At 46.0% G+C, this 16,009-nt stretch overlaps 2 protein-coding genes across 4 annotated transcripts; one reads left to right on the top strand and one right to left on the bottom strand.

Annotated features, from left to right (window-relative positions):
• Positions 1–4,657: 4,657 nt before the first annotated feature.
• Positions 4,658–11,587, bottom strand: ss18 (SS18 subunit of BAF chromatin remodeling complex). Of its 3 annotated transcripts, XM_037276223.1 has the most exons (11): positions 11,417–11,587; positions 10,942–11,018; positions 10,781–10,865; positions 10,381–10,537; positions 9,791–10,021; positions 9,538–9,708; positions 9,187–9,264; positions 8,487–8,609; positions 7,431–7,561; positions 7,046–7,109; positions 4,658–5,999 (listed from the first exon to the last, which is right to left on the bottom strand). In XM_037276223.1, the coding sequence occupies exons 1-10, from the start codon at positions 11,483–11,485 to the stop codon at positions 7,092–7,094; spliced, it is 1,140 nt and encodes a 379-aa protein (XP_037132118.1). In that variant the 5' UTR covers positions 11,486–11,587; the 3' UTR covers positions 4,658–5,999; positions 7,046–7,091. The 3 variants fall into 3 exon arrangements, with proteins under 3 accessions (XP_037132118.1, XP_037132117.1, XP_037132119.1); XM_037276222.1 differs by lacking the exon at positions 7,046–7,109; XM_037276224.1 differs by lacking the exons at positions 7,046–7,109; positions 9,187–9,264.
• A 433-nt stretch (positions 11,588–12,020) lies between these two features.
• psma8 (proteasome 20S subunit alpha 8) lies at positions 12,021–14,287 on the top strand. The gene is made up of 7 exons (XM_037276662.1): positions 12,021–12,235; positions 12,775–12,901; positions 13,004–13,128; positions 13,213–13,335; positions 13,413–13,532; positions 13,703–13,765; positions 13,854–14,287. The coding sequence occupies exons 1-7, from the start codon at positions 12,134–12,136 to the stop codon at positions 13,947–13,949; spliced, it is 756 nt and encodes a 251-aa protein (XP_037132557.1). The 5' UTR covers positions 12,021–12,133; the 3' UTR covers positions 13,950–14,287.
• Positions 14,288–16,009: the final 1,722 nt, after the last annotated feature.

Raw genomic sequence — 16,009 nt, 5'->3', positions numbered from 1 at the left:
TTTGTACTTAACTGGTGGTAATGCCCTCTTGGAAGGAGCGCATCGCATCGCATCGCAGGTATCCTCCGCGGAATCTCTCGGCCCTTGGTGATTAGGATGCAGCCAGACAGCTCCAAAAAGAAGGATGATCATGTTAATGATGGGGCTAATGACAATGAGTTGGAGCATAATGACCTACCTCACTAGAACACTTTTGTGTTATACATATATAAATAGCACTTTTCCAGAAACATATGGTTGAGTGTGAGAACCATCATTTTAGATGTTAATGAATGAGATGTTTCGACACATCTTTGTATTTGATTTTGCACGGAAACTCAAACGTCACGTCTCTGGAGTGGGTCCACTTTGCAAGAGTGCTGACATGGACTAGTAAATGTAATGACGAGGACACAAAAAGACAAGCACGTATCATTTGGGAGTCGATTACAGATGCGGCAATAAAATTCGCAACAACACAGCCCACGTCGACGCTTGTACATGTCCATGCGTAAACCATTTGGCATATTATTTCTTTCATTTTTTTTTTTTTATGTTGGAGATTGTCGCTAGTTATCGTTATGACGATGATGCATAAAAAGCCTTTGGTGGTTTATGACAAGTTGTGTATTTTACGCTCCATATTGCACCCTTGTGAGTGTTTTCTTAATTGCATGTTCCTGTTGAGTACACTTTATTTTCTACATCCTGTACAGCACTGGCATGTATGGGCCACTATATTGGGTACACCAAGCTAATGAAATGGAATTAGAAGACCTATGAATGAAACATTTGTTTTGCTGCGATGTTTCGGAGGTACACAATACAAGTCTCAAATGTTAAATTGACAAAGAAAACATAGAGTTGCTAAGTGAGGAAGCGCCGTTGAGATTTTTGTGTGATTTTGCCCCAGTTTGTCGTCAAAGGATTGCATCACGCACGTCTTTTACCTCTTGTGACTCAACCTTTCTTTTCTTTTTTCTTCCTGCAGCTCCCTCAGCATAGTTCGACCTTGACTGAGAGGCTTTTTTTTTTTACTTCCCTGAACATAAGCGTCGCACTTTCCCGTAATCCTCCGGGAGCGCTGAGGTGAGAGCTGTGGCCCACTACAGCACTCCAAGTGGCTGGCAGCAGATCAAAAGCAAAGCGGGTTCTTGAGCTCATTCCAATTATAACGGCACACACTATCGGGTACAAATACAAACAGCACGTAAGCGATAGTGCCGGTGGCCTGCAGGAGGGCTGCCAAAGAGCAGGCGGCATGCTAATCAGGATACCTCTCGCCACGGGCTAGTCGGGGAATGGCCTCCCATCTTGCCCATTCCCAGTCAGGCAGGGAATAAAGGGAGAAAATCCCCTATCGGGACAATCCAAGGACAAAATATAAAAGCACCGCTTTTGCTCTTTCGAGTAAAATGAAGTAATGCTCCAAAAACACCCCCCCTCCCTCCCTCGTTTGGATAGCCCCCTCGGAGCTTGGCGGCTCTCCAGAGCCACGCCGGGGCAGTGGAGCAACAGCAGGAGCCTGAGAGAGAAGCACACATTGTGCACGGCAGGACCTCAACAGCGGAGGCCTGCAGGCACAACTCTCAAGGACGCGCAGAACTGGGGCAGAGAACTTCCAAGCTTCCAACTGGCAGGGTGGAACCACACTGTGTGTGTGTGTGGCGTACTGGCTCAAAGTTCCCTGGATTCATCCAGGAAACACGAGGGCGATTTAGACCATGAAACAAAAACAATCAATTCATATTTGAGGACTTTTCGAAAGGATCCATTGCATTGATTGGCCAAATAGGTTCCATCGCTAAATTATTTCTGTGATGGTTCCAATAAGAATCCACTAAGCTTCTACACGGACATCTGTCCAATAAGAAAATAGAATGATAACATTACTGAAGATGATCGGAGCAGGTCGGTAGTTTGGTGGAGTGCGTCAGGATCTCAAAAATGTGTTTTGTTGTTTTAAAACGGCACTGAGGCACAGACAGCAGCAGTCCAGTGTGGCTCAGGTTTACCGCTGCCATCACATCAGGAAGAAAAAAAAAATAGGAACCACGCCGACGTGAGATGGACTACCCCCAACCAAACGTTAGCACATCGACCTGCGCCACCATCCTGGGCCTCTAATGGAAGCCCCGGGCATACAGACGCCTCCTCGGCTTGGACGCAGGCGTCAAGTAGCGCGCTCCTCATCACCGGACGCAGCGGGCCGCGCCGTCCTCTTTCTCTCTCCCTAGGACGGGCTTTTTGGGAACATTGCAGGCTCACGTGACCAAATGAGCGCCTTCTAATTTGCGGCCTCGGATTAAGGCTCGGCCGGACGCCCGAGAGAATCAATGGCGTTATTTCCCTAAAACACTGATGTGGCGAGAAGCAGCTCGCGGGGTGCTTTTAATGCCGCCGCAGTTCCAGCGGCGACCGGGCCGTATTGATTGCGCCCGGGCGCAGCTACGTGCATCTTGCGGGGATGGATCTATTTGTGGTGCTCTGGGCTGGGATGGGGGGGGGCTCCGCCGGCGGGGCAGAGAGCTCGCTCGGCCAATGCCAAAAACATCACAACGGCCATGTTTACAGATTACCCAAAGGGAAAGTAAATTACAACAATTATGCAGGCGGCGGGAATACCGATAGAAGCGTAGCCGCTCGTTCACCCGGAGATTCTTCGTCTTTGCCAGACCAGAGCGAAGACAAAAACGTGCACTCGATTTGATTTGGTGGCTAAACCCTCAGCAAACGATGGGATTTAAACTAAGGGGGTGGGGGGGAACATCACATGCATGCAAAACAAGTTGAGGTTGTCAGCTTCAAGAAATCTTTTTGTCTGGCACGATGGCGAATCAGCGCTGTTGTAGCTTTCGAGACTTCGGGTCATTAGTTGGAGTTGGAGCAAACTCGCTCACGCTTGTCTCCCGGTAATCACAGGACAACGGCAATTAATCATGAATGTAAACATTTGGCAATTTGCAGCACAGACAAGCCATTTGCCCTGGTGTTATTGCTGTCGGTCCAAGCTAGAAGAAGGAAGTGTCTTATCCAAAAATCACAGGCCTTTGTTTGCTGCAGCGCTGACATATTCATGACCGGGGCCATAATAGTCCGATTTCTGTTGGAGCCCCCCAGGGGGAGCGCAGAAAATGGTGTCACATCCAATTACTGCGGCACACTGTAGCAGTACGTATGCAGCCATCTCCAGAAATCACAGGTGCGCACACACATTGCGCTTTTCAGGCTGCTTGAGAAGCATTGTGAACGGCCCCACGCACGCTCAGCCTTTATGAAGATTGCAAGAGAGCGGGCTTATTTTTATAATGCAGACAGAATACAGCGGGAATACTCAATTTGAACACATTCAAATTTTGGTTTCAGGTCGTTCTGTTTCCCTTAATGTTTAACAGATACATACTCCCAGGAGTAAAAATAATTTGTTTTAAATTCTCCATGAAATTTGCCCCTACTATAAAATGACACTTTTTAAATAATAATAATAATAATTTCACTTTAGCCGACAAAATGGAAAATAATCTTTTTTGGAATACATTTTTGAAAATAAAAACAGCTAGACAAATCATATTTAAAATCCACTTTAAAACATTCATCACTTGGATTTGCAACCTGGCACCGTTTGAGCGTCTGGTTATCTTTGAAGATTAGAATTCTGCCTGCGCACCCTTTTGTGCCAGCCAACGAGGGGAGCAAAATGACATTGTGATCATAGCTGGCAGGCAGGCAAGACGTGATCTCTCGCTTTCTTTCTTTCACTCTTCCTCCCCACTTTTTCCTCACTGCCCCCCCTCATAGCCACGTTCTCCGTGTGATAGAAATCCTTCGGGGAGGTATAAGAGCTAGTTATGGGGGAGATGCAGCAGGCTCCACAGTTTAATTGGAGATGTGTCACACTAAATAAATGGTGCAAAAACAAGCGCTGACTGGAGGCTTGAGGGAGGGGCCCTGGGGATGCTGCCCTGTTTTACTGGGCAGGAGCTTTGCACCGCTCCAGGGTGAAACGGGGCCAATGCGCTCCAACCGACAAAGCTGCGGCGTGCCTCCCAAAGACAAGATCTCGCCGACAACAAGGTGTTGCATACGTGCAATCCATTACATCACAGCATGGGATATTTTCACGTGACATTGCGCCATCTTCCAATAGGTGGCAACCAATCAACCAGTTTATCAAGAAAGCACACGTTATTATAAGAACAGGAAATCTTACTGAGTCGCCTTGGCACCTCCTCATCCTCCCCGAAAGGCCTCAGACAGTCGCAGGAGGAGTGACCTTGCGTAACCCCGGCACCGGCTGCGAGGGCACAGCTGAGGGCAGCATCTGCCAGGCTTGACTGGGAGTGGAAGTAGGGAGGGATGGGGGGGGGGGGGGAGGGGCATCCACCACCATTGCCAGCTCTGCCAAGCCACGAGCCGGGTTCAGGGAGCCCCAGTGGCAGATGGGTTGGGCGGGGCAGCCAGCTGTGGAGCAGCAGGACGATGGTGGTGGTGAACTGGGAGGCAGGCGCCGCTAAAATCTGAGCGGCAAACGTAGCATCAAAATATTTTGTTAAGACTGAAGTTCAAAAAATGTACAGTGAAGTACACAAAAATTCGAGTTCTATAATAAAACAAAAATTCCCATTAATATCAAATATTGTTTGAAAAAAACGAAAACAACTTAACAAGAGTGCAAAAATACATTAAAGATTCCTCCAATTTATTATCAGAATGTACAGTATAACATTACCATGACACAAATGTGAACGCCATGTGGATGGGAATGCAAAATATTTCAAAACAGCCATAGTGTATAGAAACAATAGGTGAGGCCAGTGTTGCCCTCGCCACGCCGCGCCGTCCACGTACGCGTCAGCAAAAAAGCTGGTGAACTGCACAAGCAGCCATGAAACTGGACATGAACATTACGTTTTACTTATCTTACATGATGTGACAGCCGTTAACATTCACGTACGACACTACTTAAAAGACGACAGCCTACGCACGTACTCCGATGAAGGAAAACATTCCAGCATTGCTAGTCGTAATATATCGGAAGGAACTACGATTTCTTCCATTTGCAGGAGAATGAGGCCAAACTGAAAGGAAAGAAAGGGAATATCTCGACTCATTCTTATCCCGTTAACGGATTTCCCGTCCCTACTTCATAGTAGCAAGTTTCTCATCATTTTTCTTTATTTTTTTTTCTTTTCAGGCTGGCCTTTCTACTTGTGTGCACGACCAATACGCTCCCTTGGGCTCGACACACCCAAGCACACCTTTGGCCACATCTTGTCAAATTGTGGCAAAAGACATCTTTTTGTTTTTTATTCTCTTCACCACCGAAGTTGGCACAGTTTATTTAGTACAGCAAATGTCTTTTTTTTTTCTATATAAAAACATGTTCTAATGGCAAGTTTGCTTTCCTCCTAATTACAATTTGAGGAAAGCAATTGCAAATCGTTTGAATGGTTCAGTTCGTAACAACAACAATGTGCTGGATAACCCTCCCCCCCCAAAAAATAAACATTGTTGACACACAACTTAGTACTAGCTTCCAATGTCTTATACAAATTCATGTCTCTACAAAAGAATAAAATAGATTTTTTTACATCATCACATACATCGAGACGTGTACCTGTGCGGGCACGTGTAGACTCCAAAGTCTAGGCCGTGCCCCTCTAACCTTTTACACACACTTTCCACCTACTGCTGGCATTATTGCTTCTTGTTAACAGGGATCCGAAGCATGAACCACAGTAGAACCACTTTTGAATCGTCTGTGAAGAAAAAAGAAAAAAAAAAAACCTCTGGCGTGCAGTCGACGTAATGCTCAAGGATAAGGCAGCTCCATCTTTAAGGCACTGCCGCTTTGAGACGTACTGGACCACAAAAAAGGGGGAGGGGAGGTTGAAATGTTTATGAGCCCAAAATAGGGAGGGGAATGGATTTGTTTTTTTTTTTTCCGTGTTTGTTTGTGCTGCTGTGACTCATATCATCTGTGTGGGCGTTTTTCATTGCTGGTAATTTCCATACTGGCCCTGTGAGGGAGGATGGGGGCGGGGGGGGGAAAAAGGTGACAGGGCTCAAGTTACTTGTTTAAAAATACAAAATACATTAACACACACACCAAAATAAAACTGAGCTATCAAGCAACATCTATAATTGACTTGACTGCACACCATGACGTATGGCTGCGTTTGCATGTATCCACCAGCAGATGGAGGCAGATCCTCACAAGTGGTGAGCTCTTACAAAAAAAAAAAAAAAAAAAAGAAAAAACACTAGTGGAGAGAGGGAGTTTTGCAGCACGGCTCTCTTGAATGATGGCTTGAGCAGTGTTTCTCAAAGTGTGACCCACGGGCCACTGGTGGTCTCAAAGAAACCCCAAGTGATCCGTGACAACATTGGACAAAAAAAGTTAAGCAGATTGTGTAACTTGGTTGTTTTGAATGAGGAGTGGAATTTTTAGGGCCGTGCCGAAAAGTCCTATATTAGTATTTTGATCTCTTTTTTTTCCCCCCATGGTTTGCTTTTAGGAAGTTTACGTCCAAATTGGCCACCTGTGCAGACTTTCAAGTAGCAACAGAGCAACTGATTTTGTGTACAAATGATGTAAATAAACTGATTTTTTTTTTTTAATCGTGTGAACAAGTTTGAGAAACACTGTACTTGAGGAGCTACTTTTCAATGAGATAGATTCAGGGCAAGGAAGTAGTAAGCTAATGTACATCTAATCAGGGGTCGAAGTGTGTTTAATTTAAGAGTATGACTTGAATCCAGGGCAAGATACCTAAACATTTTTTTTTTTACACAGATCGGGTAAAGCCACATAAATGTGTTTTGGCTCTTGGCAAAGCATGCTGTGTTCCCGGACCTCAATTGCGTATAAATTCGACCCCTGGCTAACCAACGGTGTTAAAAAGGAATACAAAAGTCTAATCTTATCAATCACCTTATCAAAGAAAGAGGAGAAGAAAATAAAGGAAAGAAAAGAGAGAGAGAAGGAAAGCATAAAATGCAAAATTGAGGCTAGGTGTTCAAAACATCTAGATTGGACGTTGAGGTCTTCACAGCAACCATTTACCTTTGCTTCTTATAGAGCTAGTCAGGGGGTTCAAATCCCCGGGCCTTTATTTCCTCATGTGCCCCTGAATATTCAAAGATAAAGATATCAAAGTGTAGCTCGGGTCCCCGCCACGAGAGCACAGGATATTACAGGGCGAGAAGAACCACGGCAGTTAGCGGCAAACCTAAGGAAGAAGCCTTCGTATTTTGTCCCTGAAGGGGAGGGGCATGCCACGTTAGCCAGAATACACAACCGAGGTTAACACAGGAATGGCAGTAGCGACAAACACGAGTAAGCGCAAATACGATGAGAGCATGCACAAAATACACACCGAGTCAAAAAATGCGGGACGAGCTACAGTCGTATCGGATCTCGCCGCTCGCCGCGCCGGGCGCATACTCACCTGGTCGTAGCCGTAAGGGCGCTGCTGCTGGGCCTGCGGGGGTCCGGGCTGAGGGGGGCGATAGCCGCCGTACTGCTGCCCCTGCCCCTGGGGGTAGTTGGGGTACTGTCCCGGAGCATTCTGGGAAGGCCCTAAAAGGCAGATTGGACCGATTTGGTGCAGTTTCATCTCAAGTTTGAATCTGAAGCACTTTTGGCGCAATTTTGTTTTATTTCCGGAGCTATTCTGTTGAAGAAGCGTGATCGTTTTAAACCTTAGCGGGTCTGTGACGCTTTGATAACACCACGATGAAATACGGTAATGCAATGCTTCATCATGAATTTTTAGTTGGGGAGGAAGAAAAAAAAAAAGAAAAAGAAAAGAGAGACTCGGACATAATGAGCAGAGTTGGCGGAACTCTAGGGAATCCCTTCCCAACCATTAATTGGATGCCATAAAAAGTCGATGGATGCCAACCAAAGGACGGCCCAAAACCGGACTCATTTGTTTGGGCGACGTTATGCCGCCAGCGATTCAGGTTGGGGGCCCACACGTTAGCTCCCTTGTGGAGGGAGACATCAAGGAAATGATGCTGGTCTTCATTAGAGAAGCAGACTTCATTATAAAAAATGAGGAGCGGGCAAGAGAGGGAGGTAGAAGAAAAAAAAAAAAAACTTTTCTCAACCCTCGCATGGTGAATCCAAGATGTGCGAGACTAAGCAAAGCCTCACCATGCCCACGCAGCATCATTAGGTGCTCGTAACGCCGCTCAGCAGAACCCGGTGAGGGCTGGCGAGCGACCAGCATGTGTGGCAGGCAGATGGAGCTCACCTCGCAAGCTTTGCCTGGCTGCGAAGCTCATTACTAACTTGAGCTTTGGCCCGCACTCAGGTTGAGGGATGGAAAGTTCTGGAGGGAAATGGGATGAGGGAGGGAAAAAAAACTTCCTCCTATACTAGGATTGCATGAAAACTGAAAAAATGGTGGTTCCACTTCATTGCAATCTCTCACTAGGAAACCGGAGGCATTGATTTTCCTCTGCAGATGGTACGCCGAGAACGTGGTAGTGAGACTCACCGTAGCCCTGCTGCTGTGGCGGGTAGGCCTGCTGACCTGGGTACTGCTGTTGAGGTGGGTAACCCTGCTGCTGTGGGGGGCCTTGCTGATAAGCCTCTTGCTGTTGGCCGTACTGGGCATTCCCTTCGGAGCGCAACATCAAGACATGTGAGCAAGGAAACAAGCGGGTCCCAAAAAAAAATGCAACGCATCGGTAACAGAGCAGAGCTGTTTTATGGCGACAATACACGAGATTGTGCAGGTGTGCCTAATAAAGTGCCCAGTGACAGCGTGTCAACACCAGGTTCATGTTAGTAGGAAAAATATTGCTGTCCTTTTCAAACGGAAAAAGTCATTTGTTATGTGTGAAAAGTCATAGAAAAAGAGTGTTAGTAGAAGGGAGGGGGGGGGGGGCATACAAAGTAAATGTTAATTAAGAAAAGAAAGTAAAAGGCAATGAGGCTGTTACGAATCCACGTGAATGCAGTTGTGCTTCGCAAGCGTGGTGGAATTGTTGAATGGACTGCTGATCCTTGGGGAATGGCAAACACTATTTGGAAGCGATGATGTCATTTATTAGGCCAAAGTCACTTTTTTCATTTTACCACCTAATCATAAAGGTGGGCGAGGAGGGGGGGGGGGGTCTTTGAATCACGCAGTCTCTTTGCATCATTTGTGTGTTAACACAAGGTGCTGGGCTGACTGGAAGGATTTCTCCTACCTTCAGAGGCTCCCTGTCCTGCATGACTGTACTGGTCCCCATAGTAGTCTTCCTGCCCTGGGTACTGCTGAGGGGGTCCTACATGCACATACACAACATACACACAAGTAGATTCAAGGTGCTGTTGGAGCGACCGGCTGTGTGAGGATGAGGAGGGAAGGGGTGGCATTTGGATTTCCGACCACTATTCTGGAATTGTATCGCATCCCCGATCGGGAGGATGTTTTGCGGGCAAGCCGTGTGGAGACGTGGGGAGAAACGGGAGTGAGAAGTGTAGGAAAGTGGGTTAGGGAAAGGGAGGAGGAAGAGCCACACTCGCACGCACGCACACACACGTGGGAATTGGGTTACCTTGCTGCGGCGGTCTATACGGGGGCATGGGCCTCTGCCCCATGACGTGATTGCCCTGGTTCACCTGGCCCATCATGCCCATGGGGTTCTGCTGGCCTTGGTAGTGCTGGCCGCCCCCGCCGGGAGGCATGTTGTACTGCTGGGAGGGAGGCTGCTGGTGCATCATGGGGCCTGACACGGACGGATAAGACGGAAAAGCTCAAGAGCACGGCGGCGGGAGACGTCCGTCAAAGTCGCAAGCGAATGCCTTTACCTTGATTGGGCTGCATGTTCATACTGGGTCGTGGCCCGTAGTTGCCCATGGGCTGGCCCTGCGTCATGTTCATCTGGCTTTGTGCCGGCATGCCCTGCGACGAAGGGACGGCGTGGTTGTAACCGCCCATGGTTCCGTGGCTGCTCGGGGGCATGTTCATAGAGCCTGCGGGCATGTTGGGGGGCTGGTTGGGGCCAGGACCGGGGCCCTGCATGGGCATGTGATTGGGCCCTGGGGGTAAACAACATTGACAATGCGGACAATGGCTTACGAGAGGCGCAACGATCAATCGACAACTAATCAATTAGCAAACTAATTGCAAATGATTTGTGCTAATCAGTGAATCTCTGAGCTCTTTTTTTCATTTAAAATTGTCCAAATGCTCAGAATTTTAGCTTTTCTCAACAGTAAATATTCGATTTCAATGTCATTAATGAAAAGAGAAAGAGTTGAGGTCCAAGACAAACAGGTGACATCATCCTAGCACAACCTCCCTTGCAGGTCTGCGCTGTTGCTAAGCAACCCAAGTGAGAAGGACTGAAGGGAAACGGAAGGGGAGGGGGAGCAAGATGGAGGGAAGGGCCACTTACCAGGCATTTGTCCGTTCATCTGGTTCTGCATGTGTGGGGCAGGTGGCCCGCAGCCCACCATCCCCTCGGAGGGCATGCTGTGACCGTGACTGGGCTGAGACGGACCTCCGCTTTGGTTCATCCCACCGGGGCCCATCGGCATGTTTTGAGTGGGTGGCTGCGAAACACAACTGAATTCAACTAGAGGCAAGATTCGAACCCTCAGGTCAGAACTGCAAGGCAGACGCGCTTAACGCTTGGCCACCTGGTTGTCCACAGAATGCATGATTACTAAAAATCAATCACCGTGGCTCCTCTGTTTAAGACAGACTTCTGTGTGGACAAGTCTTCACACACAAAAAAAAAGGGAGACATGTCATCATCACCTTACAAATATCCCAAATCATGCACACATACTTACTGCTGGTAGAAGAGACTGCATGTTCTGATTAGAGTCTGCTATTGTGGCCAGGTACACTAAATTTCTGTGCAGTATTTGTTGATACCTGTCGAAGTGCAGGCAGTTATTAATAGCAGTCCACTTTAAAAGGGGAACTCCAACAACAGTGGAGGACAACTCACTGTGAACACTCTGTTGTTTTGCCCTTGCTCTGGAAGTCCATAATACTCTGAATCAAATGGTTATTTTCGTCAAGTAGCTGCAAAAGCGAGCAGACGTATAGGAATTATCCACTGCGAGATAGATTTTTGACATACAATTCTAAATGAACAATTTGACCGCAGTAATAAAAAGGGGGCGTTTAATTATAAAACGTGCCTTTGAAGCTAACAAAAGAAGCGTCTTGCTAGCTTGCTAATAACGCGCTAACACAATACCAAAACCGAGCTCGGTATATAAAAATCAATTTGAACGTGTGAGTGTTTTATGGTCTGCACATGGCAGGTTCAGATTCACCGCGCCGGGATTAGCATCATTGTGCCCAATCCATCCATAGCCAGTCGGACTCGAATGGACTGCATCGATTAGCACTAGCGGCTAGCAGCGTCTCAAAAAGCACAGCCTCCATTCTGCGACGCTTTCAAAAAGATGAATTACCTTTTGTATTCCAGCGGGGGTAATATCACCCTTGCCACGCTGTCTATGAGGTACGAACGCCACCGACATGGTGATACCGGAGGTGAATTATATGACCGAGATCATAAACCGCAAAAAGTCGCGCGCACACTTGGCAAATCTGTACTACACAACTCCGATGATTGAACACACTAGGACGACGTTGTAATGCATTCGTCCGATTTAGGGGGGGATATGAGATTTGAAAACCTGTTTCGAAAGTATTTATGCGATGATGCCTGTACGGTGATTCATATGGCGTTTAATGACAATGTAAAAAAATAATACTTTCAACATCGTTATTATATTGTCATAAAAACGTATATGCTTTCACAATCAAATTCGTGTGTCCCCTATACCGCGTGTAATGAAACAGCCCGGAAGCCACAGGAACCCTGATTTGGGAGATTAAAAAAAATAAAAACGCTGTACTTGAATATTTTTCTTAGGTTATCGTTGACACAAAGACATTTTTGAAAATACAATGATTAATTTTTAAGTATATATCAACATATCTTTCGTGAAATTAGCTGGTTAACAAGTTACAATTTTCGTATTCGTATCTTTTCCGAGTTCAGAGTTCATGCGCATGCGCCGTGCTGGACTAGCGGCATCGTTCGATTTACGGCTAAAAACTAGCTGAATCATTTGGCTAAAGTCTCCCATTGACTCTTCTCATTGCACACTTCTTGCGAGGTTATGGCTGCAAGATACGATAGAGCCATCACCGTCTTCTCCCCGGATGGCCATCTCTTTCAAGTGGAGTACGCCCAAGAAGCTGTAAAGAAAGGCTCCACAGCGGTCAGTTTGGAAATGAAACTAAAAAAGCTAAAGCCAGCGCTAGCTAGTTGGCTTTCCTTTCTGTTGACGAAGCTCGCAGTTCATTAAAGTCCGCCTTACGAATTTTGCGATAGGCTTAAATTGTAGGAATTATGTCCTAGACGCGTGTTTCGTTTGAGAAAAACTTTTAACCGTGTTAATGTGTTAGAAAGCTGTCCTAATCAAATTAGTGGATCAAATTTGACCCGTGATTTAACTCATTCTGAAAAGACTTAAAATCTCTAGTTATTACCCAATATTGTTTTCCATGTCATAGCTGACATAGTATTTATTCATATCCATGGAAACACTGTTTTAAGAAGTGCCATTGGTTAGCATCAAGTCGCTGTGTCATGCTCTCTGAGAGCTTTCAGTCTCCAAGTTATCAATTTGACAAAAATCACCAGAGCACCGTTATTAAATATTAATTTAAAAGTCAAAAAAGCAAGCTGGTCGTCTTATTGCAGTCACATTTATTATAAATAAATGTCACTGTGTTGCTTTTGTCTGTGTGCGAATAGGTGGGAATCAGGGGCAAAGATATTGTCGTCCTCGGAGTTGAGAAGAAATCGGTAGCAAAGTTGCAGGAAGAGAGAACCGTCCGCAAGATATGCGCCCTCGACGAGCATGTCTGCATGGCGTTTGCAGGTGAGCCATGGAGGACAATTCCCAATAATTCATGCACGCAAGTGTTAAAATGTAGTTTGTCTCTTGTTTGTTTGCTCATTCCTTTTCACTGACTTTTTTCAGGGCTGACGGCAGACGCTCGTATCGTGATAAACAGAGCGCGTGTTGAGTGTCAGAGTCACCGCTTGACTGTGGAGGATCCCGTCACTGTGGAATACATCACACGCTACATCGCCACCTTGAAGCAGGTGGATATTCCCACTATGTTCAGTTGAAATGGGTTGCAAGCTGACTGCTCACATCCATGCGTTTTGAAATGGTTTTGATTTTAGCGTTACACCCAAAGCAACGGTCGCAGGCCATTTGGCATCTCTGCTCTGATTGTCGGCTTTGACGACGACGGGACCCCTCGGCTGTATCAGACTGACCCGTCGGGAACCTACCATGCCTGGAAGGTGGGTGATGGCTTTGGCCTTGTAGTACTCACATGTCCAAATGTTGAATGAGAGCGCCATCTTCCGTGTCCTGTTAGGCCAACGCGATTGGCCGCAGTGCCAAGACGGTGAGAGAGTTTCTGGAGAAGAACTACACGGACGAAGCCATCGCCGGAGACAATGAGGCGATCAAGTTGGCAATCAAAGCTTTGCTCGAGGTGGGTTTAATGTGCTGGTAAATACAAAGAAGAGAGCAGAGGTGTAATAAAGTAAAACAAAAACTTGGAGCTTATTTGCTACATCGCTCTAATTTTCTTGAACACAACACAACCTTTGAGATCATCATCCATCTAAGTCTTCAAACCGTCACTTTGTATTCCTTCAACAGGTGGTCCAGTCGGGAGGGAAAAATATTGAACTGGCTGTAATCAGACGGAATCAACCACTCAAGGTGATTTTCATTCGCGCCGCCTCACTTGTACATTCTATATTCGAGTTCCATCGAAGCTCATCATGAGCATCTGTTTACTTGTGATCAGATCCTGGAGTCCAAAGAGATCGAGACTCTGGTGGCTGAGATCGAAAAGGAAAAGGAGGAAGAGGCTGAAAAGAAGAAGCAGAAAAAGTCGACTTGAAATATTTTTTTTTTTTTTTTTTTTGGAACTTGGATATGGAAGTAGCCTTTTGGGGAGGATAAAGGGGGACTGATAACTCATTTATTTCACTGTAAAGAAGTGAATCCTAACTTGAGATGTACCATCCCTCCAGCTGTTCCAAGTGTGTAAATACTCATACATACACACAGCACTCAAGTTAGGCTTCACACACGGACATTTTTCTATCATTCATCTTTGCAAGTGCTTTGATGGTGACAAATATCACATGTCCAAAACTAACCGTTCGGATTTGAAATCGGGAATAAAAGATGACTTGTTTATAAAAGTCTTCATTCATATCATGGCGCAAAAAAAAATGACAAAACACACCCCAATAGAGTGAGATTTTTAGTGGGCTCGGAAAGAATGTAAGCCTGGAGGAGGCGGGGATATTATTTGCAGGTATTAAAATATTCATACATATTCTACTCGTGTGACACGTCGCAATCTTTGATGTCAAATGGCTAAATAGTAAACATGCATGAAGTCATTTAAGACTTCTTCAATACCTGCTTTGTCCAAAAATGTTTTCCAAATAATATTCTGTGAAATCATTTAGTTGCTAATATGGGTTGCATGTCAATTTTGTAAGCTGTATCGCTCGTCCTCAGCCGTCATTTTAAAACAAATTAGTGAGGGAGGTGTGAAAGCAGCACCTAACTGGGGGAGTGGAGGGCTCCCCCTTTTCACCTTGAATTCGCTTATCAAGCCAGCGCTGCTGTGAATTCTCGCCGACACAATTATGGCCGGCGGTGTGGAAATGGCATTTAATGGGATCCTGGCCTCACACCCCAATGGGAATTTTCGGGGACTTTAATCTGGGAGCCCCTTTGAAAAAGTTGTGCTCCGCTGTGCCAAGGGGCCCCCGGGGGGCTTTCCCTCCGACTCTCCAGCAAAGACATAATGGTGAATTCTTAAAAGTCCTTCATTTAGAGTCATCTCCCCGAGACAGGATTTCCTGAGTGGATGCGTTGGCTGCCTGGACAAGACCCAAGTGCACTTTGTTTGCCATTTGTCTTGTTTGGAGCTTCTGCACTGACCAGTATGTGGGCGCCAGGATGTCGCAATGAAGAATAAGTCATCGCGCCATCACAGCGGGCGTGACGTCACTCGCGTTGGTCTGCTGCAATTGAAGGTTTGTCACAGCTGCTCGTTCGCCTTAGGTGTAATGGAGTGAAAAATAAAATCTTTAATATACACTTTTCATACCTATTACTAAATATTTTACTATATACTCCAGCTTTTCAAATTAAAATACTCATTAATATTTGGCCTAATCTACAAAGATGTACAATAAATTGAGCGCCATTTCACTTTCTAAGGATTTATTGAGAAGTCCCAGTTAGCACTAAAGCTGATAATGAATTGAGTCGGTGGCTAAGCTTAGCCGGACATTATTGAAAAATGTCTGATCTGGCCCTCTCAATCGCCTAAGCTTATTTTGTGCTTCAGCAAAACTCTTCTTTTTTTTTTTGCAGCTGCTTGTGGCTATGGAGTCTTGTCTTTCTTCCCTCCCACTATTCCCCTTTCTTTATTTATTTTTCCAGCATCGTTGTTGGCCATAATCAGCTACTGCTGCTGCTGCGCCTGAGGATAAAGTCCATCTCTCTCATCGCCGGCTTAGGCTCATCATTATTGCAGAAGATAATAGCTTCACCAGAGGTCATCAGCGGAGGAACGCGGCCCGGGGACATGTACTCTCCAAGCAAGAATGCACACTGCTGCGGGCTGTCAACTGAGTGCATTGTTTGTATGCAAACACACGTGCACTCACACACACACACCTGGATTTTAGGCTTGTTACACATATAAAAATACTGTTGACCTCTTCACGTCCCCCCCCCCCCCCTCTGCTTCATCTGCCATGCAAATGCAGTGGACTCAACACTGTAAACAATTTGGGGTTTAATCAACACATTTGGGAGGAAATAGGTCTTTCAAATCAAACCTGGGCTTCAAACCATCATCAATTCTTATTTCACAAACGCAATACGAATCAGATTGTCGTGTTTACACTAAGGTGGGGTGAAAAAAAAAAA

Source organism: Syngnathus acus, chromosome 17 (assembly GCF_901709675.1).
Source record: "Syngnathus acus chromosome 17, fSynAcu1.2, whole genome shotgun sequence".
Lineage (NCBI taxonomy): Eukaryota > Metazoa > Chordata > Actinopteri > Syngnathiformes > Syngnathidae > Syngnathus > Syngnathus acus.
This window is presented reverse-complemented; position numbering and strand designations above follow the sequence as displayed.